General features: G+C 51.7%; 1 protein-coding gene across 4 annotated transcripts in view; it reads left to right on the plus strand.

Annotated features, from left to right (window-relative positions):
• Positions 1–27,066, plus strand: part of LOC106749599 — a 49,172-nt gene extending 22,106 nt beyond the window's left edge. For all 4 annotated transcript variants that reach the window (XM_014629244.1, XM_014629246.1, XM_014629245.1 and 1 more), the window contains exons 3-6: positions 20,218–20,361; positions 22,946–23,277; positions 23,578–23,852; positions 24,275–27,066. In XM_014629244.1, the coding sequence (XP_014484730.1) occupies positions 20,218–20,361; positions 22,946–23,277; positions 23,578–23,852; positions 24,275–24,995 (1,472 nt within the window). In that variant the 3' untranslated portion in view covers positions 24,996–27,066. The remainder of the gene's footprint in view (positions 1–20,217; positions 20,362–22,945; positions 23,278–23,577; positions 23,853–24,274) is intronic.
• Positions 27,067–27,523: the final 457 nt, after the last annotated feature.

Consider the following 27,523-nt stretch of genomic DNA (forward strand, 5'->3'; position numbering starts at 1 on the left):
ATGGCGCGCGAATTCTCCGTGGCCGCATATTGTCGTTACATCGCGCGCGAGAGGGATTACGTTGCAAATCCGCGGAGTCGATCGTCCCGCCGGAGAGACCCGCCAGTCGTAAACACGGCTGCATTATTGCAGTCGTAAAGAGGATACGATCGAGAGCGTAAGTTTCATCGTTCCCCGCGGTCGTAATTTTCGAGATTCCCGATGAATCGCTATAAAACAAAATCTTATCGCTCTATCGCCGCCGGCACCGAGCGACCGTCCGTTTGTCCGCCTGTCTGTCTCTCCTTCTCTTCGGAGCTATCGTTAACGCGAGAGGGGTAGGGTCGAAGGTCGACGACTGAAAAATCCGCCTCGCGCGTACCATCTCATTCGCGAGCTCCTCTCTGCGCACGCGCGTATGATTGTTACTTCGGGTCTTATTAAGGGAGAGCTCGGACTCATAGACGTAAGAATATGTAGACGGGGCATAAGGTGCTACTTCAGGCGGTGTGAGATTAGCGGGGAAGAGCTGGGGGGGGGGGGATACAGTCCTTATNAGTCCTTATACTTCGATCGGCTTCGGTCCGCACACACTGTTATTATTGTTGAGTTACTGAACTGTCAGGGGAAAAACAGTGAGTAGAAACTCATTGCAGAAGCACTGCACTCGGCAAGTCGTAATGATAATAAGAATGATGAATAATACAGATTCTTCTCAACTATTTCCATGATCCATTAATTCTACCCATGGTGGCTGTGCCACACAAAGCCGAATTACAAATACGCCCCCCTTTGCCCCGAATCTGTTACCGCTCTGCTGATCTAATGCTCCGTCTACTGAGGGGAATTGAAAACGTCCCACTTAGAGGATATCAAAAGAAACGACAGATCAATATTTAACATCGGACAATTTCATCCTCCCCCCGACAATCAATATTAGTGTTGACAATATTAATATTTAGCACTAGATCGAACGAGGCTTCGCCTCGTGGCCTTCCTAATGTTTACCCTGGAATTTCCCAATTAAGACAATTGGTTCAGAACGTATCTAATTGGGCTGAAACTTGGTAAACAGAGAGGCGAGGAGGCTCAAAACTAAGCGATCCCAGTTCACTGGCGAGACCTGTTCACACAGGGTGGTCGGAAATAATGCATATGATCATGCGTTACTGAGGATAGAAGGAACGTGATGTCCTGCAACTTCGGGCCTGATCGGATAGATCCTTCCGAGTGGGTTGATTCTAACGCCTCTCACAGCGCGTGTTCTTACGCTCGGACTGGATTCCTCATCGACAGCGGGGAACTCGCGTGCTGACGCTCGTCTTCGACGTGTCGCGGCTTCCCCGAGTCGGTGAGCGCGAGCACCTGCCGAGCCCTCTCATCGACAACGAGAGATACGCATCCGCGAAACCATCATCATCATCATCATCACCATCTCGCGGCGCGTCTGAGAGAGTCGCAGACGAGGGAAATAATAATATCGCGCCTCGCCTCTCTTCTCTCTCCGGCGCGGCGCGTGGGTGTATCGCGCGGCGTGGTTGCATAAAATCACCGGCGGTCTTGTCTCGCGCTACCACCTTGTCTTGGACCGTTGAACTTTTCAACGCGGCCTCCGTAGGATCGAACGTCGAATCGCGCGCGTAGGCTTCGCCATTATCGTGTCGCGCGGCGGTTGATGCTCGACCGCCTCGATCCAGCGTATCGCCACGCGGAAACCACGCGAGAGAAGCTTCTCGAACTCCTCGGCCGATCCTATCCTTCAATTATCGCCCTTCATTTCGCTTCACGCCTCAACACGGACGGGCATTTTCGAATTCGCGCCATCCGTGCTCCACGTAGCGCACCTCTCCGCAATTCGCGCCGTAGTTCTAAGTAACGATTCCCTCTCCTTCTTTGTCTTCCGCGGCCGACCTCGGCGAACGACCTTCCGCCGTTCTCCGCGCGTCAATAACCCGGCCGGCTCGAAAATAACGAAGGGCGATTACTTTGGCCACCGACGGAAAAGAGTGAACCACTTACACCCGTGGCACAGGGCCTTTTCTGCAAATGGGGCCGGCTCTCCGTTTCCCGCGAGAATACGCGTGCTCGAAACGGAAAATGACACGTAACTACGCCCCGCTGCTCTCGCTCGCGTAAACGCGCTAACGACGCACCGGCGGTTATTCAAGAAGAAGGTTATTCATCGAATAACTCGGCGAAGAGAAACCGATCTCGAGCGATCGCATTTGATTCTCGCGCGATCCGTGATTTTTGCGCCTCGCAAACGGAAGTATATCGCGAGAGGTGACTTCGTCGATGAAGCGTGACATATCTTGGGTCACTCGATGCCAAGCTCGATTATCGGCCGTGCACGGTCGTGTAACGCTAATGATCCGGCGGACGACCGCTGCACTACCTTCCGCAATGAGAGCTCGATAAATTATTCCGGGGATATCGCGAGTAATTAAAATCCCGCTGGGATACACGCGGCTTCATTTGTCGGATTACTTCAGGAAGCAGCGCAGAGGCCGGCGCACGCTTCGCGCAGCGAACGACGTTGTTACCGTCGGCATCAGGTTCAACAGCATCGTACTTCGTGTACCGCTGCGCGCAATCAGGAAGAATCAAGATCGCCGGGATCTTTAGCCCTTTCCCAGTTGTCGAGGAGATACGCGACCAAGTGAACTCGTACTTGGCGCGATCGCGCGCGGAAAAATATCTCCCGAGAAACTTCACGCCAGGGAAATTCCGGTCCGGCTTGTGTGTGCTCGATTAAGAATCTCCCGGACTGATCGAACGAAGGATAACGATCTGCCAGTTGTTACGAGCTTGCAAACATTGATCGGACTTTTAATCACATTTCTTTCATAACACTGAGGTTGACTTACCACCCGATCTCATTAACGTCGATTAAATCTTAATCTGAGAATATAGCCGGTATTCATAGTCAGATCTGATATTTGAAACCGTCTTAAGTTCATTTTCAGATGCTTCGTAGCTAATGAAATAAGGCACAGAGTATCTGAAAATGAATCCAAGACGTTCTTTTATGTCAAATCCGACTCTGAATACCGACTTAAGTCTTGATGCCCGAAGAGTTTAAGCTCGAGTGTAATCGAGCGCCAATGAAGTCGAGCATAAAAGAACCTTTTCCCACAAGCACGCTTCTGGTAAACACATTTTCCTGATTATACATGGAAATACATCGACAAACGTGTACGCTACGGGAGGTGGCCTCATTCGGAAGTCTTCCGGCGGGCTTTCGCGAGCTTGATACGAGCGCCCGTCGAAAATCTGACGAACGGACGGACGAAGTGCGGCGGCGAAACAAGCTTGATTCGCCGTTCAAGTTCAACGGCATCGCGCTGCCGGGCTGCTGGTACGGACTGGTGGCCGCGTAGCGCCGCGTGTAATCCGGCGGAATCAAGATCGGCCGGATCGGCAACGAGCATTCCCGTGCTCGTTGATACGAGATGAGCGGCGGTAATGCCGACTTAATGCGATCAAACGAGTCCACCACCGTCGGCTTCCAGGACGGGAGCGGGTCCGCGCGCGGTCACGTACGCGCGCACACGCCCGCGCGATTATACCGGTGGTAGTGGGATACCACGACGCACGTGCGTGCGTATGCCAGGCGTATTTGTGTGCGATCGCGTACTTACTTAGCGCGGATCGGCGAGCGAGCGAGCGGCGGGCAGCCGCGGGTCCGGTGCAACGCGGTGCAACGGTGCCTCCGATCACGTAATCTGACTAATCGTTTCCGGTTTCGCCGGCGCGAACTCGCTTCCAGTATTATGGCCACGCGAGGTAATGTTAGACCATCTCCGCCCGTCCGAGCAGGCAGGCGCTGATGATACGCCTTACCCGTGCCTGCGTAAAGGCGAATTTACACGGTTCACTTGGGACGATCATCCCGGAAGGATCGTGTCCGGCGTACGGCAAAAATTCGTCCTTACATCAATGACGTCGCGCCTCTCGTCCAACGAGGAAGGAAGCGCGTTCACGGTGCTCGAAAGTGAGATGCCCGGCCCGCTGCGAGCTTCGGTTGCGTGCTTGCTTGGAAAACGGCCGGGACGAAGCGCGGCGAACTGTCACGATTGAGAGCCACTACCGACGGGTTCGCCGAAGTCGCAGCGCAGGATGTGAAAATAAATCTGTCGGGGACGACGTGACAACCCGAGAATATCCTCAGTCACGGTGTCTGAACCGTTTTGCAATCAAGCCTGCGTGTACGAGTTGCGTAGAATGATTTTCTAATTAAACACCGTCCTTTTCTCTCTCTCTCTCTCTTTCGTTCCCTCTTTCTCGCACTACAGGAAGAAGAACGTATTCCTGAAAGAGTGATACTTCCGCGTCTAATCTTTCCAACAACAGGGGAGGAGGGGGGAGGGCTCACACGTTGTATGTACACTTTGAGTTTTCTAATAAGCCGCGTGAGTCCGCGTCGGAGGATTGAATTCCGAGGATGAACAATCGTTTCGTCCATTACGCGCGCGCGCGCGCACACCGAGCTCGCGGCGGACGTGTGTAAAATCGCCTTAAACCCACTCACGGAACACGGAGGGAACGGGAGGATGGATCGCGGCGGATCCATCCTGAAAACCTACGGCGCGGGTTAAACGGCGCGTTTAACCCCGTCTCGCGGGGGGTCTCTCTCTCTGTCCCTCTCTTTCTCTCTCGGTGCACACGTGGCGGCGGGCGAAACGCACCGGCGCGAAAACGATCGCCCGCGGAGGACGCGTCGGCCGATTCTGCACGTCGATGAAAAGTTATTGCGTCAATCGCGCGAGAACGCGAGCCGCGCTCGCTGCGAAAGAACGGGGCCGTTATTGATGGCCGGTGTCCGCGTAATGGATGAATACCGGCCGCGGCGCGACCACCGGACGTAAACGTAATACGTTCTGACGTTCATTACACGCGCGCGGATCCGCCTTGAATCGCGGAAATACCGTGCTGGGACGATCGTTCGTTAACGGTCGCCGGGTAATAAAATTAACATCTCTTCGAATCGATCTTCTCGGCCCACCCGTACGCACGATTCGAATCTGTCGGTGATGTCATTTTCTTGAAATTATCGCAAGGTCTCGTTGTTATCCCTCAGAAAAATATATGTTTCTCCGTTTTTAGCAAGCGAAAATGGCTAGTTCGAGCCAGTGAAAGCGTGCACTCGGCTGAGCGAGCACGATCCCGTTTTCAGGTAGGAAAACCAGCGGTTTTCTGCGAAAACGAGTGGTTATTGCATAGCGGATTGCATACGAGTATATCCCGAGAGGTATAAACGCACTATTGGGTATTTTTGAGCCATGAAAGCATACAGTGCTGTATGAATCTGAGGTGTGCAAAAGTGCATTTAGCTACGAGTGCAAAATGCTCGTTTAACATTTTACAAGCCGCTCGCGTCGCGCATTTCGAAGTGGCGCGAGTAAACGTACGTATTAACGTGCTCTCGCTCATCAGCTGAAAAACGAGTGTTGAAAGCGGGCGGTATTCCCAATAATGCATACTCGCATTGTGTATTCGTCGCATTCCTTTCGTTTAATAGAAACCGGCGATAAACGGGGCCGAAGACCAGGCCGTATGAGGAGTAATAACGGTGAAGTATTTTCGTAAGGGACAGTGAGAGAATTTTTCTCTTTCCCTCGAGCATAGTGCATAATCGAAGGATAAACGGGATTGGAAAGAAATCCGGTTGGAAATTGGCCGGCGAACCCGATCGTGGAATCGACGATAGCTCCGAAACGGTCTCTCGATAATTGCCCCGGCGATCCACGTAGGGAAGCTTCAATGCTTTTCGCTCGGCCGGCGCTCGATTCCAGATATTACGAGATCGCGCAAGGTCACGCCGGCTCTACAAGTAATAAGGGAAATATACAGAGTTGCGATTCTTTGCCGGGGAACCGGTCACGAGGGACCCCGAGGGATATGCGCGCCGGCGCGCATTGTGCTGCAATGTCAGAACGCGAGGCACGAACGGAGCGCGGGTGCGGATCGGCCGCGCGCGCATTCCTACGAAAGCGAACAAAGTGCGGCGGTTAGGCGCTAACAATGCTCGTAGGCATGCCGGCCATTCTATTAGCCGTCTTCGGTTTCGCGGCGAGACGCAACCGCCGCCGAGGAGGCAACGTCCGGCGAACGTCGCGGATTTCGAACGATTCTCCGCGTTAACCCCGAGGATCGCACTACTGACAGATATTCTTCGTCAAGATATTCTTGTCAAATCGGCTCAACGGCGATTAGAGGAGAAACGGGAGGTTCCGTCGCGGCCGAATCTTCGCGATAAGAGTCGTCCTTGAGCTAAGGTTATTAATTGGAATAAAGCGCGTACGACTGTGACATTTCATCAACATTGCTATCTATGTTCGTTATTTTTATTATATTATCGTCCACACTTATTTATTTATCCGATATTCAGCGCATATTGTAACTCTTTCTTTTCTGTCTACGATATTTTTACCTGTAATTTTACGTATACTGATGACAGGTGAGAGAAAGAGAGAGATTCCCGTTAATGAAGATTATTATTAAAGTTCAATTATTTTAAAGGTGAAAAGGCTGAAAAAAATGTTCTACCGTGTATTTCAATACTTAACGTGGACTTACGATCGAACGATTATATTTGTCGCGGTGTTCGCGAACGTGAGGAGGAATCCGAGGGGATCTCACCTGGTGACATACAGGGCGGATTTTCCCCGAAAGGCAGCGTGCGCCGAAGCAAAAAGAAAAGGCGCACCAGATTAGTTGGTAGACACGGTGGCCGGCCGACGGCCTGTCCGGAAGAAATCGAGAGTGGCTCCGAGACGACGAGAGAGCTGGGACAAGGTCGTAATCCCGCGGTTGGAAAGGAGAGAAAGCATTTAGCTCTCGATCCCGGCTGCCAGCTCCTCGAAAGTATCTCGGCAGTTGCGTAACCGCGTTCGATCATCGGCACTCGGGGCGAGCGAGCGAGCGAGCGAATAAGTGAGCGAACGAGATCGGTTCTATCATTTTTACACTCGCAGTTCGCCTCTTATGGGTCAACCAAGCGGATTTACGAGGCCCGCGAATACCGTAAAAGTGCCCGCCGCGGTCGTGAATATCGTTAAAGTACCCGTCGCGATCTCCGATAGAAAGCCGAGATATACCCTTGGCGTCCCCCTTTCCCTCTGTCTCACTCTTTCCCGCATCCCGCCACGACACGTAATTCTATATTTATCGGGCCCGGCGCAAAGGAGAAAGAGAGCTGATGGATGATCCAGACGACTCACTCTCTCGCGGACGCGAGCGTGGGACGCGAAGGTCGACGACCCGGCAACGCGAGGATCCCGTCAAGGTCGCGCCAAGCGGTCGAGCGTCACGAATTTCGCGCGATTATGTGAGCGTCGGCTCGCCCGGCTCTCGGGGGTGGTTAAAAGGCATCGATGCTCTTTCTCTCGCTCGTTCTCTCTTTCTCTCCCTCTCGGCACTTGTACTCGGCTGCTCGAGGGTGAAGGAAATATTTGTAACCCCGTAATGACCGTAATATTAGACGGTAATCTCGCAATTTTGTAATATCCGAATACATTAGACAGCGATTCCGACCTGCGCTTAAATTACTTCCAATTACACAGAGTGTAAAAATCGGAAAATCGGACATTTAATACGGAAGATTAATATTGGAAGTCTGGGGTGTAAGGTCTTTTTAAACGGTAAAAAGTACAGATTACACGATAATTCGCGGCCGAAGTTTCATTCCTGAATTACTCGTAACTCGGATCGGATTATTAGTTCGCTCGCCTCCTCACGCCGGGGAGAAAGTTAGCGACGGCCGAATTCGGCAGGTCGCCTGCAGGCTCGTCGGTGAATTTCTAACTGACAGGACACGCTCCAGGACATCCCGTCGACCGACGGCATGATTGACAAATGATCGCGCCGATTCAAACGCAAATTACTACCGTACGTTCTCGAGGAGACAGACGAACGTGTCGGATTACGAAGGTCAGGAGCGCCGATCGAATTGCCGACTGTTTCGCTCAAGGATTATCCGCTGAATAGAGACACCGCGGAACGCGACGTTTACTCGCTATTGGCGGCATTGTAACGACACCTTGAAACTATACATCAATGCTCCGCCGACACTCGAAAGCAGGACATACGCGCTCCTCCGTCCTGAGAAAAGATCTCGCTCGAAGCGAGATTACTTTCAAATCCTTTATTTTTCGATTACTTTCGAATCCTTTCAAACGCTACCCGCGAGTGTCACGGATGCATTTCACACATTTTACCGCGCGTATCGAACGGCACTTTCTATTTGACGTTTCAACAGTCTAATCTAACATCCTCCCGTGCACGCTCGCGCGCCTTGTCCCTCCGGACGGTGCCACGTGTTGATCGGCTAGGTGTTAATCGCGCGAAATAAAAAGAGCAAACGACACGCCGTACGTTTGCGCGCGTCGGAAGTGGTCATAAGAAAGGACTACCGGCATTGCGGTGTAGTGCGTAACGCATGCAGGAGACAGGTTTGCCATTCGAACAGCTGCACCCTCGCGGACTACGCGTCGTAGAAATCGATAACGATCCGATCGAAAGCTCATTGCCTCGCGCGTTACGTCGCGTTTTCCCCACGGTGAAGATCATGGAAATCGACTATCCTTCCGCGCGCGACGGTCGTGCGAAAGCTCCCACATGGCGGTGCGTCCTCGAAAAGCGCGAGTCGGAGGGAAAATGGCACGCGATGCAGATGAGAGCGTATGCGGACGGCTGTCTGGAGGCGTTTGGAAAAGCGCGTGGAGTCTCACGGAGGTCTCTCTCTCTCTCTCTCTGTCTTTCCGTCTCCGTAAGTTCCTCTCTCTCTCTCTCGCACGCAGTCTACCGTGAGGTTGATAGGTTAACTAGGAAGCCGCGTTGCGCACCGTGTGCAAGCGCGTACGCATGCGAATATAATTACGCCGCGTGCGTGCGCATTATGCAATCGAGTCGTATATGCGTGTCACGCATCGCGCTACGCCTACGATAGCGTTGTACTGCAACCCGCGGGTAAGGAGACGCGGTGTGTGCGGATACACGTCGCGAGAGGAAAGTTCCGCGATTTTTGCCCGATGCCATTGTGCGCGCAGTGCCGACCACCTCTCCGTCTTTCTCTCCCTCTCGGGAATTTCATTCCCGTCTTTATCGCAATGCGCTTTCCCGACGGGAAGCGCGAGGAATTATCAACACTCGGACGTCGAAGACAGCGAGAATGTTAAAAGTGACATTTTTCTATGCGTGTGTCATATTTTTCACATTTCGAGGTGATATTGATGATTGCATTTCCCGGCGTTCTTCTTCGATCCTTTTCTCATCGTTTAGATTTGCTATTGTTATATTGCGTTTTATTCCAATTTCAGAAGAAATTAGCTTGGGGGATTATCTGAAATAATTTATATTAAATATCTTCGCGCTTCATACAAATGCCGCGGGTAACTAAAAATTCCGGAAACTCGAGATCCTACGAGACATTTTCCGTTGTTTCCCCCGAGGAATAATTAAACGAGATCGTAGTACGAGATCGATAGTAATATATAAGTGGGGAAATAGCGAGAAGCCGATCGCGATGAGATAAACTGGCGAGCTTGGCTCTTTGTACGACGTTCACGCGTTTGAATTACGATTTGGGAAGGAAGGAAACGGGTCTTGTGTGCATATACAATACCGTTTGAATTTTCCTGTATTCAACTCGCTGGAAAGTGCTTGGCGGAAGCTTTCTATGCAGCACAATGCTTTTATCAGATTCGCAGTGTATCGTGGCTTATAAAACCCACCCTGAGAAAAACTTGGCAGGGAAAGTATCATGCGTCGTAAGTATCCGCGGTATTAATAGAAATGTTCCCAATGTGACAATAAAAATCTACCACGACCAGGAACACGCTGTAAAAGATTATATAAAAATTATACGACAATAAACACACATCTCTCTCACAGAGGGAGATGTAAGATTTGATTATCGTAATCTCTACCCTGAATTGTGGAATTCAATGTGCGAGATAGTTGAGGAAATGCTTCCGCGTGAAGGTGCGCTGTTAAATAATAACCTGTTCGCTGTCACATCCTTCCGTGCATCATATATCACGTAAATGTTCGTCAGGTTTCTCATCGCGTGCGAATAATCGCCGCTTACTTTCCCGAGCTCGGAGGAGGGCTGAAAATAGAAGATCGGGCCGAGCGTTCGAAAATTACCCGGCATCGAAGGTGTATCGAGGCAAAATTGTAAATGGACAACCCGCCGATCCCGCGAAAATCGGTGATTTTGAACGTCGGCATTCCGCGTAGCAGAGAGATCGCTCGCAATTTCAGTGCAGATCGTCCGAAAAAATACGCTCGAGGGAGGACAAGACATTTTCGCGCAAGCCGAGCTTCGGGGCGACGCGCGTCGGTGAGAAGCGAAATTCTCAGTTCGATTTCGCGTTCACGCAGTCGAAAAGTGACGGCCGGAAACCGACACGGCCGAATGACACGGCGAGATGAACACAGAATGCTTCGCCAGACGCTTTCGATCATCGGCCGCGACGGGTGACCGCGCAAAATCCCCGATGATCGACAGAGACAAACGACTCGGGAGAAAACGAGAATCGAAGTCAGACGCGTGGTCGTCTGTCAAGAAGAAAGGCACCACGTGTATTCCAAACGTCGCGAGAAAGTCTCGAGAACGGCTCTCCGAGCTGATAGGCCAACACTCTCGAGCATATCGGAGATCGACGAGCGGATTTTGGCGTTTCCGCTCGAACTAAGCGACGATATGGGAATTCGGGGATAGTCGCGGTAATTATCGGGCGGTCGCTGAGCGGATCGAAGAACGAGGACGTGGAGGTTTATACGCGCTCCCGAGGCTCTGCAAGACGAAAGGAGCGAAGAGGACGTGCTGGAGTGGAAATGTTTCACTCTACATTAAGTCTTCAAGTGGAGAAAACGGAAATAAGTTCCCACTTGCAGCGTCAAAGGAGCACAATAAGTGTTCCTTTGAAGCTGCAAAGAGGAACCCACTCCTGCATAGTCTAGATTTTAGTTCTATATTAAGCCCTCGAGTGGGAAAAACGACACAGTAACTTCCCAGTTTTGAGCATCAAAAGAGCACAATAAGAGACCTTTGAACATTTTAACGTGGGACTAAATTAGAACTCAAACTAGAACTCAAATCCCGACTCGGGTGGACGCTTCTCACTTAACTCTAATCGAGTTAAACAGAAGCGGGAAGATCGCCGGGCAGCGAGCGGCCCCGCGGAAAATCGTTACGCGCGTGATACAGTAGCGCGCTTCGAAAGCGGACGAGAAAGCGGCGCGTTTAATGGAAGAAGCTGAAAAAAGAGCGAGAAATTCGCGCACCGGGGGGAAAGCCGAGGAGGGTGACCGCGCGGAAATTCAGCGTGACGCTTCGCGGAGCGCGAATGTCGCGCTGGGCGTGATCGAAAAGCCTCCTCCACGGCGATCGGCGAGAGTGGCCGTCCGCCCCCGATCGGACACGCCGTTCATCATCATCCGCATCGGCTCGGATTTCGCGGAACGAGGTTTCCTCGGAGGAGCCGGTCGAGGTTGCCGGTCGCACGGTGAAGTCGCGAACACGAGAATTCCGTCGTTCGAACGATCGTCGTGACGACACTGATAACGATCGCGTGCGAACATTTGCCGAACGATCCGCCAGCGGCGGACAAATCACCCCTCGAATACGCCAATGCGATGCAAATTAAGGGAGGAGAGAACGTCGGAGGCCTCGTGAAATCTCGCGGACGAGGACCGTAGCCTCGTCGTCGGCTCGAACGAAATGTCGTCGTCGATGAGGAAAACGAAAGTGAAAGCGAGGATGCAGACGATGCGCTCCGCGAGGAACGGCGCGCGAGCCGGCGTGAGAACGATCTCTGCGTTATGCGGCTCCGCGAGCGGGAAGAAAAGCTTTGATTTGATATTGGAATATATTTTGCGCTGTAATAAACCGCGTGTCTCGGGAAAGAAAGAGAGGGGAAGAGAAAAAAGGATAAGAAATCACGTAACTTAATGTATTACCTTCCGCCGTCTTTCTCTGTTCCACGCGTCACGTGCCGACATCTTTGCGAGTTACCGCTTCCACGTAACGTTCGACTCGCATGAAATTAAAACTTTCACGGTCTAAAGGATATCGACGTGCCGCCCCCTCCCCCCTGCGCTCCCTGTTCGCGTCGTGTATCTCGATTACAACCGTATTTTAGCGGAGTAATGTACCGTGCGTACATAATTCGCGGAATATCAACGCGGCGCGCAGAGACATGCATGCGTGCACGTAACAAGCCGTATATGCATGCGCATAACGCGTTCCAAAAGCGGGGGGAGGGGGATGAAATAAAAAAGCGAGGCAATGACGCGGCGATCAGCCGGAAGGGCAGGGGGGGGGCCGGGAGAGGACGAGGGAGGGAGGTCGGTCGGTCGGTCGGTCGGTCGTACGTGCGCGCACGTTGCGCAAAAAAATCCGCAGAGCGGTAATTTGCCCCGTTGATCGTTATTTATTGTGATCCTCGCTGCTACGCGGGCGGACGGCCGTCCCGGACATTTGCATGCGAAATTGGCGATGGCATAAGGGCATGAATCTCCTCACGCACGGCCGGAGCGAGAGCGGGACGCAGAAAATGGGGCCTGCCTTACGCAATTGTACGTTGAACGGTGGTCAGGGATCGGCCGGTCGTCTCAGTGTTGGCACGTTGACACGTACCATTTATACCTCATCATGTCCGCGGAAGATCGCGCGAGCGAGCGAGCTAGTGAACAGCCGGCGGAAAAAGAAAAAAAAAATGCAATGCCCGCCGTGGGTCCCCTCTTGTCCTCTGCGTCCTCCTTCGACCGTCTATCCGTTTTGCACGTCACTCGCGGCCAGCTACGCGGCAAATTGAAGGTGTCAGTTCTGACGGACGGAATATAGATCGAGGGAGTCCGCGTGCCCGCCGTCGAGAGCGAAATTCCACACCGGCCAATTCCGCGGGAATCTCCTGTGTATGTACGCGACGGAGAATCGATCGAGGCGCGGCACGAACGTTACGCTGGAAGGTGAAAGAGCGCAGGTTGAATGCTGAGCCAGCGAATCCGCAGACTCTCGCTTGTCTCTCTCTCTCTCTCTCTCTCTCTCTCTCTCTCTCTCTCTCTNCTCTCTTCGATGATGTAAGACATGAAACCCGGGAATTATTTGATTACAGATGATAGTTTGGCATCCTTGTACCTCCGTATTTCCATAAAAAAACAAACAAGCGCGTTCAAGCTTTGCGAAAGAAATTAGCGGGATAAAAATTCACGATACGTAACTTGTTCAGGCCTGTTTTCTATTCCTGAACTAGGGCTACGTTAGAACTTCGTCTCTTTCCCTTTCAACGCTAAATTATGTGTTTTTTTTAACAACGCTACGGTCGAGCTTAATAACAGTGATTAGCTGCTGTTTGGATATACATCGTTTGTGACTTAATATATTTTATACTATAATAAACACTGATATATTCAATAATGACAATAATAATAATAACAATAATAATGATAATATACTCACTCTGATAGTAAAAAGTAAAAGCTAGTAGTTCAGGAACAGAAAAACAGACTTAATGATCGGCGGCGATTCTCGGCGGCGTCCTTAGCGCGAGCGTATTTCGCCCGTCGCTGACGGAGTCAAGTGAAATCGCCGTTTCGCGAGTCGTGGAATAAAATCGCGATACACGGCGACAAGACCGACAATCTCGCGGAACCGACGAGGCCAGGAACGGAATAACGGTCGTGCGACGGCGGACTATCATTACTTAATCAGCGATCTGCTCCAGTTTGCCGACAATGCGAGCCCCGGCTTAACGTCGGCGAGATCGAACGCCGCAGCGTGAACAAGAATCCTCGGTCCGCAGACGGATAATTTCATGCACCGGGTAGCGCGGTAGCCGAGCGACCCTCGGAGTCCCGCGGCTCCGAACGAATTGTTCGTCGTGCGTTGTAAATCAAAGAGCGCGCGCGCCGGCAGAGAGCGGTTATCGCCGGCAGAAACTAACCGCCACAGGCCGTGACGTAACGCTGGAGGAAACGATCGGGGTCGGGCGAAATGTTAATTGCGCGACAATATCCCGCGCGGATTCTTTCGAGAGGTCGCTCGATCGATCGTCCGCTCGCCCGTCGTCACGACCCCGTGATCGTGTCGCGCGACGATGACTGCGTTGCGGAACCTCCGCTCGAGACTCTCTCGCGATCGAGAGTCTACGATCGTTCGCAGGATCGGATGTTGGCTCCTCCGGGACCGGTCGTGCTCCTTCAAGAGAGCGTCTCTGTTATTCCTCGACATTTATTTCGTTCAAGGATTGACTTATTCTTGAATAACAGTAAATAAACACTCGCTCTGTTCTCTGGGAGACCTTTGATCTTTCGAATGATTTTTCAAGAAAGAATAAACATCGTGAAAAGCATCAATCCTTCGATGAAAAAAGTCCCTTAATTAGCAGAACGGAAGTTATTCTGTTACTTGAAGATTTCCTCTGTCGGGGAAACAAATGGAAGAGTTACTTTATGATTTGTCGTTTCATGATCTTAGGAAAACATATTGAAAAGTTACTGTTGCTAATCATCCATCATTTGTTATTTTAACAAACTATCACTAAGCCAGCACAGAAGTGTTCGTTAGAGCAGCAAATTAAGAGTACAAATTATTCCCTCCCACTATGGGATCGTTTGTTGTCCCATATCTACAAACTATTTGTTGCGATTACTGGTTATCCTGTTAAATTAACAGTGTTACAATCGGGACTGCTCAAAGGAGAAATTCTTTAACAAACTAAAATTAAGAAAGGACTAAAAAATTCGAAAAATGAGAAAATTAAAATTAAAATCACACACACACACACACGCACAACAGACTCTGATAATACACCGAGGATTGAAATCCCGACTTATGCGGCTTTTCACTTCCAAGCGTCGATTAATCATCGAAATCTGCCGAGATTCTTCCGCGAGATATGTCGCGCGTGTTTCAGAGCGAAGTTTACAATCGGTCTTCGCGCGGATCCGTTCCTGGTCGTTCGTAATACACAGCCGAGATCGCACACGGCCGGGCGTGAGCACGGGTACACGTGCGTGCGTACGTGCGTGCGGGACCAGAGGGCGGCGATTACGCAACGTGAAAGTCGCCGACGGAATTCACTCTTACTTCGAGCTCTCGCCCTGACCTCCGGTATAATGAGAGCGATCTGAATAACCCGGCCCGGCTGCGTATTTGGCAACGTGGCCACCTTTAACGAGCAACGATATCGGGCGTCTCGCTCCTTTCTTCTCCAGACGATTAGCATACACGCACGCCCATGCTTACGTAAAACGTCGGATTAAAACTAGATTCGGCGGCGCGGCCACGTGCTTTTGAAACGCGACGTGCGCTCCTTGCAAGTCGAATCCGGTGATTACGACAGAGCTTAGATGAATATTTAACCGCCGCGAATCGACACGCAGCTCATTCGTCTCGCATACTTGATCGACGTCTTCCGATATATTTTCAATGTCAATGCCCGATGATCCTCAATCCCCGGGTTATTTAACACGCGTTTAGCCTTATTTGTCGCACGCGAGATCGGTTTCTTCCTGTTCTCAACTGTCATCGGCCTCTGTCGCCTGACTGACGCGAATCCGCCTCGCCGTGTGAACCTTCGCGTCTCGCTGTCGCCGACAAATGGAGAAACAAGACGTTTTAACGTCGACCCGTTTCACAAAATCACCTCGCACCGCAACGGATTAAGATATTACCGAGCGGTTCTATCGAGATTACAACCAGCGGGACCTCGATCGTCGATTCAACGGGCCGACTTGTAGCTGATACCGCGACGTGTTTGAGTAACGGTTCGTACACCGAACCATGAAGAGACTACCGAGAGAGCCTGGCGGACTCGTATCGCACGCTATAAATAATCGCGTTACGTGCACGATGGCCTCCTCCCTCCTCTCTCTTTCTTTTCTCATCTTTGCTTTTTTCCTCTCCTTTTTTACGAGCGACGAGAGACCGTTGCCTCTTGGCTATACATCTTCATTAAATCCGCGAGCAATTATTACGATCATAGCTGATGATCGGAATAATTGGAATCAACGGGACGTAGGAGCGAGCGGGAACAAGAGAAGAAAGAAACGACTCGGTTCATTCGAGGCGAAGGAAACAGGAAAGGAATGTTACCTAACGCAAATGTCACGATAGCGAGAGTAAACGCGTCATTAGCCGTGCCGATAAGATTACGATCTGTCGTGCTCTCTGTGCGCGAACCAATTTAAGTGAAAGATGAATTATTACCGGTTTCTGAACCTGACATCAAGTAGCAGTAGGCGTTCGAGGAGGGGGGACAGGGCGGGGTGGAGCATGTAACGCGAAATCGAGGGCGAGATCGATCTCGGTTGAGGCTAACGCCGAGCGCTGATGAATGAGCCGGCTCGGTAAAAGTTGTAATGATACGATCGTAATCAATTTCCTCGTCGTGCGAGGAAAAGAGTTGCCGGTTCGATCTGCATCGTGCGGCTTTGCGGAAGTCGAGCCGGGACGCGAAACGCTGGGCCGCCTTTCCGCCGCGCGTTTTCTCATCTTTATTACGCGCCTCGCGGCGAATCGCGCGAAAACTGCGCGAGCGAACCCGCGTGCACGCGAGTCGTAAATCGTAAATCGCGCGTAATGGCAAGTGCACGCACCGCACCGATGGTTGCGTAAACGATCTGACAGCTATTGGCCGGCTGGAACTCGGCCGAAGTATGATTTTATAGTAATCCGCGCTATAATAGCGCAGCCTCGTAATGGCGGAGCGAGATATCCCGTGCGCTAATAAGCGCTTTATCGGACGGGCTCTCGTCTCGTTTGCAGCTCTCGCGGGATATTTTCTCCGCATTCGGAACCGCTCGCGTTTGTTAATTCGTTCGATCGAAACTCGTCCGAGTTGAAATTTTCGTGCCACTTTGACGTTCTCGAGGACGGGTTGCGTTTATAGACTGTAATAGAAACCTGTTTTGACGATATCAACACTTTTTAACTTCTCTAATGAACCTTTAATTTCGCAGATTGTGAATTTTAATGACACCTTCGACAACCCATTTAGACGCTAAAATGGCGAAAATGAGAGATACATCATCAAGGTCAAAGTAGGGAAGGTATTATATTATTAGAATTGAATCGTTCACCTATTTTGCAATCTTACCTGCAAATTTAGCTCCTACTATGTTGCGGAATTAAAGGTTTAACATAGGACCAAAATATCGTCTCGGGGGTAGACTTTTTGTTTGCACGTGACAGTTCTCGCGATATTTCGATTTTCCATTCGGGAGGATAATTGCGTTTCATGCCTGCCGAATATGTCTCGCAGAAACGCGAAGGACGCGAGGTGAAAAAGAAAAGAAAAAAAAAAATAGGGAAAGAGAGAGAAAGAGGAACCTAATTAGGCGTATCCGAGCGAATTTACGGCGCGTCGTTAACAGCCCGCAGCGCCGGTGCGCGTTTACCACCGTCTTCCGACCGAAAGGACATTACAATTTAATCTGGCAATCACGCGCGCGAAGGCCGATTAACGATAAATCCGGGATTGGCCGTAAACGTCGCGACGTGCCGATAGACGATAAAACCGCGCGATATTCATTTGACGGGGGGAGGACGCGCGCGGCCGCACGGAAAGCGCAGAATCGCCGAGCTTTGCGGGCCCGTTGTAAATCAATTCGAGACAGTGGAAATCGCGATGTAAATCGCCCGCGAAACGAGGATTCGACGATTTATACGGCCGTATTGTAAATACCGTGCCGCCGAGCTCTAGCACGCGTGGTTTATATTCGGCTATAAATTCCCGCGCAGCGCCGCGCAAATCGGCGACGGATTACCGATTTAATCTGAGCTCGCGTGACGCCGCGATCTCAGCATCGTCTGGGTTCCCCGCGGTCTCGATCTTCCCGATCGATCTCGCGTGGACGCCTCAGACGCGGCGTAGTCGGCTCGATTGAACAATACCGCGCGCGGTTTGCTCGTCGTGTCACGCGCGAACGACGTGTGTGAAAGACGAACCGACGAGACTCGACGTGAAACTTGAAACTTTTCATAACTCCGTCAAGTTCCTTATTGGATACATCCGATCTTACGCGGACGCAGCTCCGAGCGGTCCTCGAGCGAAAATCAAAAATCCCCCTTACAAGTCCAATCTCGGTAAAGAAACAAAGAATATGCAAAAAAAGCAATGGAATTGTACGAAATGTGTCAATATTAACATGAGTGAGCAAGGAAAATAAAAAAAGATTTGCGCACGCGTGAAAATTTACACGAATTAAAATTCCTGCCGAGAGCCCCGGTGGCTCCCGTATACAAATGACAGTAGTTTTACTTTCCGTGGAACGTTGCACGTTAGGAAAAAAAATAGTTTGAAATCGAAGTGCCCGGAAGATCTCCATAAGCGACATAGTTCAAGCGTGCGCGCTCAACGACAAAGATAAACAATTTGCAGACGATTTCAGCGTTCTGCGCAAGCAAAGGATGATATTTTTGTATTTTGCCCGACGTCCCAGACTAGGAAAAAAATAGTTGGATAATCATTAAAGCCCGGAAGCCCACCGTTCACTGAAAAGATTACCGCTCGCGAACATTCGCGCAAATTAAAATTCCTGCCGAGAGTCCCGGTGATTCGTTGCATATTTCTATCCTTTACTGGTCAAACCTGAAGAAAAATATTTCTAATCTTCGCTCGAAGACCACTCCGAGCCTCAACCGCATCCGATTTATTGTATCTGCCACTAAAGATGGTCACCTTATAACCGGAACGTTTTTTATTTGTTTTGAGATATCCCATGTCGAAATTGTAGTTCTACATTAAATAGAATTTAATTAGTCTTCAAAAGTTTTCTTTTATATTACTTTGATGTTACAAAGGGGAAGTTATTGCCGTTTTGTTTTTATTTGAAGACTCAATATAGAACTAGAATTTAAACTAGGAGATTTCAACTACCATTTGTAGCATTAAAGTAGCAATTATTGTGCTCTTCTGCTGCTACAATGGGATGTTATTGCCGTTTTCTCCACTCAAAATGACCTGGACTTAATGTGAAACCAAAATTTCGACCCGGGAGTAAAGAAATAATTGCGCATGAACAACTGTGGCGGGGACTCTCATTGGCCACTCCATCCTCTTTTTACTTTGACTTTATCAACGCTGCGATTTATCGACAATATGATTAGATACCGTCTTTATACGTTGGTTGTAATAAAAAAATAAAACTTGACAATATTTATATCATACGGAAGGTAATAAAAAAAAATTGCGTTTTCGGTCGTTCGCTCTCAGTTTAATTCGAAGATCTGCTGAAATACACTTCGGAAATAATTACGGGCCGCGAAAGGGCCGATGATATATCGATTCGTCCAAGTAAAGTTCTGCACGCGACCAGAGAGACGCGCGAAGAAAGGAGAGAGGGGGTGGGGGGGAGTATAGAGATAGTCTTTAAAAGACTTCAAGTTGCTCCTGTAACGGTCAAGAGGAAGTAATCGCGACGGTAGTAGTCTGAGGCGCGCGTGTAACGGTCGCGGGTTTAACGAAAATTGCGTACGACCGGGCGCGGTGCGCATATAACTCGATCGGCGGTTCTACGGCGGCTTAAATTGCCTTTATGAAACTGGGTCTTAGGATCTCGTTAAGCCGGGCTATAAACGTCGATGTTCATTTCGAACGAACTGGCGTGGTGGCCGTCGCGTACTCACGCGCGCTCGCATTAACAAACTGGGTCGAATTGACATTGTGATTTCGCAAAGGATTATTATTAGTTGGCCAGCGTTTTAACGCGCGCGCCTTCGCGCGAGCATAGCTTTATGAAACCAGTCGCGCTGCCGGCCGGCCAGTTTTTCTCTCCCCGCTCTGTGCGAAAGCGCGGGGCCTCCGAGTGGAACGAGTTTCCACGGCGCGTACGGCAACGGTAACGTTTGTCACGTTTCCGCGGAGAATGAGGCGTTAACGAACGCTATGAACGTAGACGAAACTAGACGCGTGTATGACGATGTGTGAATACGCGACACGTGTCGTCGTCTCGCGCTCCTCCGCGTGAAAGCGAAATCCCGCGTCAATGAAATGTCGCGTGTCTCGCGGCCGGACTGTTTCCGCCGGGGAACACGAGACGACCCCCAGCCTCGCGCGAGTGGCAGGGACATTGTATAACGCGTATTTAAGATGTCAGTGGGACGTGCAATGGATTTCTCACTTCGCGTACTTCCCTCCCCGAGCGAGAATATGGAAGCCGCGCAGATTCACGTTTCTATTTCACGCCCTCCGATCGAATCTCACGCGTATTCCTCTCACGTTACAGGCTGGTTCTCGGTGGTCTCCAGCAACAGCGGTACCGGAAACGCCAGGGTGTACAGAAGAGTCGGCGCGTTGGTGCGCGCCGGAGTGCCGGCGTTCTTGCTCGCGAAGCCGCTGAGAGCGTACACGCTGACGCACTCCAAAATGGGTAAGTTTCATCGTCGACGACGTTATTTATTCCGTCGGATCAAATCGCGGAATTTCATTATCCGACCGGCAGGATCACCGGATTGTCCTTTCGAGTCGGTGACGCGAGTGACAGGCAAGTCGAAAATATCAAATCACGAATTTTTATTAAGGCGACGGCCGCGTGACGTCCGTTTAATTTGGCGATCATTCGGGGGGTATAATCGGCTTAGCGTTTTACATAACTCTTTCCCGGCAAACGCGCTCCAGCGGGTGGACCGGACGGAGATTACCCACATATCTCGCGTCACATCTGGCACCCGTCGGGAGTTTATTATCCCGGCCAACCCAGGTCCGCATTTTCCACGGGCCAACTGTCGCGGCTGCGGTTATCACCCGCTGTGATCTGCCGGTGGAAATATGGCCCGCAACGGGCTACAAACCGCGATTTGCGTAACCAGCCCCGTTACCGGCCTGCTTTTCTTCTCCCGAAAGGAGGCATTTTCCTCGGCAATTTTCCGACCGAAGCAGCGCCGGCCGCGCGAGAACACGGACGTAATTCCGGCGTTGCGCGAATCTTCTCGCCGGGGTATAGAATCTAACGGAGAGCGGCGTTTCGGATTCGCGGATGGGCAAATAACAGAAAGCCGACTCGCGTTTCCTATTTGCTTAATGACAATGTAAAGCGGCCGCTTCGACGTTCCGCGGACAGGCTGTTATTTAATGAGAGTCCCGGCACACCGATTCGACGAGCGAGGCGCACACATACGCGCGCAGATCCCGCGGTCTCCGGATTATTTCTCTCGAGTGCGGCGACTGGCCGTGACACGAATGTCAATGTGTGTCCGTAATGCGCCGGTACGTTCGCCGCGCGTTCCTGCGTCCCAACGTACGCACGTAGGCGAGCCTTACGCGTAACGTAATAGGCACGCGGTGAAAGCTGTCCTTACGTTACTACGACGACGATGACGACGAACGCGTGCACACGCATACAGAGCTCTCTCGCGGCATTGCATTATGCCATTATACGCGGTAACGATTATGGTCGCGCGGAAAAGAGAAGTCCCCCCCCCTCTTCGGCCGTACCTCCACGGATAGGTCCCGTAAGTCCGAGAGAGTCGCATCCGCGTCGTCCGTTATCCGCCGCGTTTATTGTCGTTAATTGCTGCTCGGCCCGCCCCGCCTTTTGATCGTACGCGCCAGCGCGAGACACCGCAACGGTACTGCGGTTCGACGCATTGCGTCGGTCCCCCATATGGAAATCAACGCGTTCCCCGGGTATACATCGGTCGTCGCCTCGGCCGTATAGTATATTATTACGTCAGAAGATTTCCTCGACACGCCGCATTCTTGTTAAGCGGAAAAATCCCGAAAAAAAAAGCGCGTGTAACGGTGGGAAAAGATTAGCTAATGCAGCTGGAATCTGGGAAGTGGGCCTCTCCAGCGCGACTCGGTGCCGGAGTTCACGAGGAGATCGACAATAACGTCGGCGCGTTCGCCTACCTCTGTGAAGTTGGTCCCACTTTTTCGACATTTCAGAATCATGCAACGGAGTTTCGTTTGCCCCGCGAAAAGTTCTCGGTCGATTTTGAAGAGTTTCGTCGATTAAAGCGGTCTGACGCTCTGTGGTTAGGGTCAACTTCGCGATTATGTAATTTCAAAATGCCAGAAATTTTTCACAACCACGGACAATTTTAATATGTTCATTTAAGGAAAACACATTCTTGGGTTTTCACAGAAGACAAAACAAGTTATAACTGGGAAAAAAAAAAAAACAACAATTTTACATATTTTGACATCAATTCCTCTATAATATGATTGTCCACGATTTTCCCAAGAAAATCTTTTCGTCCACCTCTTTAAAATATGTTATAACCAAAAACCAAGGTTCTCCGTCTAGTTCCTATTCTTCCCAGGCAACGGGAAATTCAGTAACACTAATAGAGCTTTCCTACGTACGTCTGAATAAACGAAGTCTGTTTTACATTATTACAGGAAAAACTGCAAAGTGATCTGTGGGAATGGTTTCCGAAATGAACCGGTGGTAGCGAGCGCGATTGAGTAATCGACGGTTTAGAATAGACTAGCCTTCGTACGGACCCCTCGCTTGATTTCGATAAATCAACGGTAATCGGTATTCAACGAGATTTATTCCACGAGCTCGACACCGCTACCGATTTAGTGGCTCGCGTAACGCCATTTGTCGGCGTCGCTCACGCGAAATACACGAATGAGTTAACGCTAATGAGCTAATTAGCCGCGCGCTCGTTATTAACTCGCGCGCCGCGCCTTTCGTCGACCGGAGGGGCTCTTCTTGCCGGCGCCAATTAATTACGGGCGAGATACGCGATTCTTCTCGCCGGGTTCATGCCTCGACGACAAACCTCGATTAATCGCCTTAACGCGAATCGTTTCCACGAACATCGCTCGGCGGTTGGAGCGAAAAAACTCCAATCCGTCTGGACATTTTAATCCCCGGACAGGCTAAAGAATCGTCGTTTAACCTCGACGATTGAAAATTCGAATCGACCGATGCGGATAACGTTGACGTGACGCTTTTCGGGCGCGCGTAATGTACGTCGGCTCTTCGTCGATTTCTGTCGCAGAGAACGGCAACTTGCGAGCCCACTATACGAAGACGACGGTGCGCGCGGGCGAAGTCCTGCGGCTGACTGCGGTCTTCCAGGACACCCGTCGCGCACCAGTCACCGGTGGCGTGTCCGGAGCGATCGGCGGGGTCCCGGAGGGCAAGTGCTCGAGGTCCTCGGAGAGGGATCAGTACGCCCAATGCTTGGATTCTCATGGACACGAACTCTTTGCGCCGCTCTCGGCCAGAGGCGAGTTCTACGCGACCTGTCAGAGCGGCAGCCTCGACACCGGCAGCGACGCGGTGCTCTACAGGGTCCACCAGCTCGCCAGGAGGGACCTTCCCCTGAGGGTAAAGTTCCGCCGATACCTCGAGATTAATGTCACCTAGCGCCCCTATCTCTCTCTCTCTCGCCGACACTCTCGCAATGCCGATGATTCGTTATCGGCAACCGCAAAGTGGCGAATTTTAGCTGTCATATTCTCCTTGGAACTTCTCGACTCTTTCAGAAAGACGCCTTTTACTTTGATATCGCTATTTATTTCTTTATTTTCGTTTTAAGGAATTCTTAATATTTCTGACTTAACGTCATTTTGTCTCGGACTAAATCGCAATTCTCCCCTGACAACGACAACCGTGCGTCATTCTCAGGTGCGCTTGGTCGCCGGACCCTTACCCATACCGCTGCCGCGAGATTACAGCGGCCTGATGCAGCTGGAGAACGCGACCAGAGGACCCATTGTACTCGGCTGCGCGGTACCGTTGATGCCCGAGAGACCCTTACCCAACTCTACCGTACCAGAACTGTTGGAGCTCGTCGCTACCGGCCCGACCGCGCCCCGGGTGAAGAGGGCACGATTGGGCTGCCCTTCCGAGGCGAGACTGCTCGCCTCACCGAAGATGCAGCGATTGCTCTCGGCTTGCAGGTAAGACTCGCGATTTCAGAGGGAGCTAATTATTATTTATATCCGGACGACAAATTTCTAACAAGAAAAGAAAAGAGTGAAAATCGGCCCTCGACGCGATTGCGGATCTCTTTCTTTCAACTAACCTCATCCCCGGTTCTCAAGCTATAAAATGTCGCGTATGACGTAGAACAACGCGGATACACGGGAAAAGGGAGTCGGTTCCTGCAACGGAATAGGGACCAGATGAAAACTCGGCGACATCTGTGAAGCGATATCTGTGTTACCGCGATTGAGAACATCCGTGTAAATATTCGGTCGGGAAACAATCGGCCGAGCGGAAACCTCCAGGAATCTCTCTCTCTCTCTCTGTTTTCACAAACGAGTTTTCGTCTGGTCCCCGGACGGCGGAATTGTGCGATCACGCGCTTTTGCTACCGTAGAAGAGCCTTAGACCAGCGAGCTACCGAGCCGCGAGTCGCTCCGCCGAAACCCGCGTCCAACAACGGCCAGCTGAAGGAGCTGCACCTGAAGGAGATCAAAGCGAAGCCGGAGGCGAAGCCGATCCTGCAGAGCCTGAAGGAAGGCTTGGAGCATATCAAACGCACGACGATACGCGACCGGAGCAACAGCCGCAGCGCCGGCAACAACCACAGCTTCCTCGACAGGATCTCGAGGATAGCGCAGGGTGGCAAGAGCAGGAACCCGGCGAAGAAGTCGGCCTCCTTCACGTTCGCGGTCCGGCCGGAGATCGGCATGAGATCGCCGGAGCGCTACGCCAGCCTGGAGTCCGACACGAACTTGACCGGCCAAGCGTCGCCGTCGTCCCGGCAGCAAGTGCAGCGCTCCATCTCGACGAGCGTGCTCGAAGTTCAGACCGGCAACAGCTCGGACGTGGATCCCCCGTACTCGAAAGTGAGAGACAGCCTGACGCCGCTGCCGCCCACGCCGCCGCCGAAACCGGAAGAGATCTACGCCGAAATCTGCGAGCTGGGCAGCGGTGGCAGTCCGTCGTCGCGGGATTCTCCCGAGGGGAAGAAGAATCACGGCACCAGGGAGCGGGATCGGGGCTACGTGAAGCTCGCGTTGTCCCATTCGGAGGTGTCCGACGTGTCGGCGAGCACCGGCGACGACGAGGAAGGCATTTACAACACCGTGTGCTGAAGTAGGCGCGCGCCTCCTTCCGCGCCGGGGAATCGCCGAGCGATCGACGGCAACTGGCCCCGGGGTCGACCGGAACAAATGACGTGACGTGCGAGGGGTCGGGAGGTCGCGGGAGTTCCTCCACGCGGATATCGATAAACACGCCTACAGGTGCGAGCGGCGAACGCTTGTCCTTCTCTCTCTCTAACCATCGGTCGAGCCGGCACTCGACGAATTCCTTTTTCGACCGGCAAAAAATCGCCCGCAGGAAGAGAGACCGTTTTTTCTCATTTTACTTTCGTACGCTCAAATTGGAAACTGTTCTTCCAACTGGCCGTCGATCCCCTCGGTCGTCCTATTATTACGGCGGGGAGAGCGCTTTCCGGCACGGCGAAGAAACGCGAGGAGACGGAAGCGATGTATCGATCGCATCCGCGAGCGAGCGAGCGAACGAGCGAGCGGAGTCGATGGGGATTTACGGCTCGCCGAGGAAATTGCTCGGCGGCGGTTTCTTTCGCCGCCGCGGGAGGATCCGGGCGTCGAGGAGTCGCCGACGCGGACGTCCACCACCGGGAGAGGATACCGCGCGGGATGATTTACAAGGCTGTTGACCGAGGAAAATGATCCCGTAATTACGGGCCCCGGTGCATGCTGCTGCCGCCGCCACTGTTGCTGCCGCGGCGGATGCAGCGGGGCACGCAGAGGCCGCGTCTCTCCGTGGCTTCCGTCATTAGAGAATCTGTCGTCTCGCGAGAGGCGTGTTAATAGTAGCGGCCTCCGCGATTACCTCGGCCGCGGCCGCTCAGTGACATTGATGTCGGAAAAACGCGCTCGCGAATATCCGCGGCGGACCGTGGAAAACGCGTTGTTCGAACGCGTGCTCGTCCATCTGTGGCCCCGATTCCGACTTTTTTCCATCCTATCGGATCCTACGATCAATACGCGGCTGATCATTTTTCTTTCATCGTGTGAGGCCTCTCGACTGATCCGGCTCGTTAATCTCCCGGGCGAAACTGAGCTTTTCCCATCGCCGGAGGTGCTTCCGTCATGGATAATAACGACATTCAATCCGCGCGGAATGCTCCCGCGGATCTTAAAATCCGCCGGAACGCGCCTTCCAATCGATTCGCGACGCGATTCTTTATTTCCTCGCGTCATCGCGATCTTCTCGCAGCTTCGTTGCGCATCTCGAGCGTGTTCCGCGCGTAACGCAGGAACACGACGACGGTGGAGCATACGATCACGTGGAGTCGTGCGACGGGGAGAACGTGATACGGGTCGTTGAACGTCGATCTTAAACTTTCCGGACACGTCCGGAAGACGCCAGCGGGCGGAGAGCGCGTAATAATCCGGCGTCGCGGTCGCGGATAAATCGACGGTAGAATGTAAACTAGCCGGTCGGCAGCTTCCGGGAAGAGGAAATTACGGGCGTCCTTCGAAGGTCTAGGTCATCGCCGGGATCGTTCGGGCACGGACGGCAGCGACCCGGCCGTCGAGCCCGAGCTATCGACCGGAGCGATGCTTTGTGACGATTAATCCATTAGCTCGTCATGCTTCGCGGCGTTTGGCCTGCCTTTTCGTGTACGATGACCCCGAAGTTTCGCGCGCGCGCGCTCTTGCCCCACGATTGCGTGACGCCTCGCGATTGGCTGTTAAACGCGTGATTACAAACCTCGCCGGTACGTAGCAGGTATTGCGGCTCGAAACGCTTCGAGGAAACCGGGATATCTCGGCCTTTCTCCCTCGCTCTCCCTCGCTCTGCTGCCCGCCTCCCTCTCTCTCTCGTTCTTTCGCATGACGGTGCGCGCCTACTCGCTCGGCCGAGCGAGGATGATGAAGAAAGGGCGCAAAAATCGAGGGAAAGACGGGACCGAGATGCGTCTAATGGGAAATACCCACGGGAGGACGGGAGTACCGCGGGATTCGCGTTCGTCAGGGATCCTAACGGGCGTAATTTTCTCTAATCCGACGTCTCTTTGGCGCCCGACCCGGCTCGAATCGCGCGCGCAATGACGATGTAATATTTGTAGGTTTTGTGTATATTTGAATGAAGTCGTTGCAAAGTGGAAATAAAGACAGAACGTTTCTACGACGAAGAGTACGTCGCCGTAAAATATACCCCCCTGTCGACATCCTAGTGTATATTATATGCCGAGATCGCCTTTACCTTGAAGCGCGATCACGCAGGTAAGTGACTCTCGACGGGTGAACGATTGACGTCTCGTGGAAACTCCGAGGCTGGTTTAAATTTGATTGAATTCTAACTAGAGGTACTCGGAGATAGCGTTGATACACCTCGTTGGTATACGCGAATTTTTAGTTTCTTATTTTGGAAAATAAAAAAAATATGATTACTGATATCTAAAATAAAATTGCGGCTTGTGCGACACCTACTATTCTTATGACTCTATGAAGAAAAATAAAATATTTGTTCAACTATATTATGTAATTTTTGTATTATATATGCTATAATTAGTTGTTAAATAATAACGTACCATGAACACCGGCTTAAATTTTGACTCGGATATTTTGTTGTTCTCGATAATACG

Source organism: Dinoponera quadriceps, unplaced genomic scaffold (genome assembly GCF_001313825.1).
Source record: "Dinoponera quadriceps isolate SergipeBrazil2010 unplaced genomic scaffold, ASM131382v1 scaffold4009, whole genome shotgun sequence".
NCBI classification, from domain to species: Eukaryota; Metazoa; Arthropoda; class Insecta; order Hymenoptera; family Formicidae; genus Dinoponera; species Dinoponera quadriceps.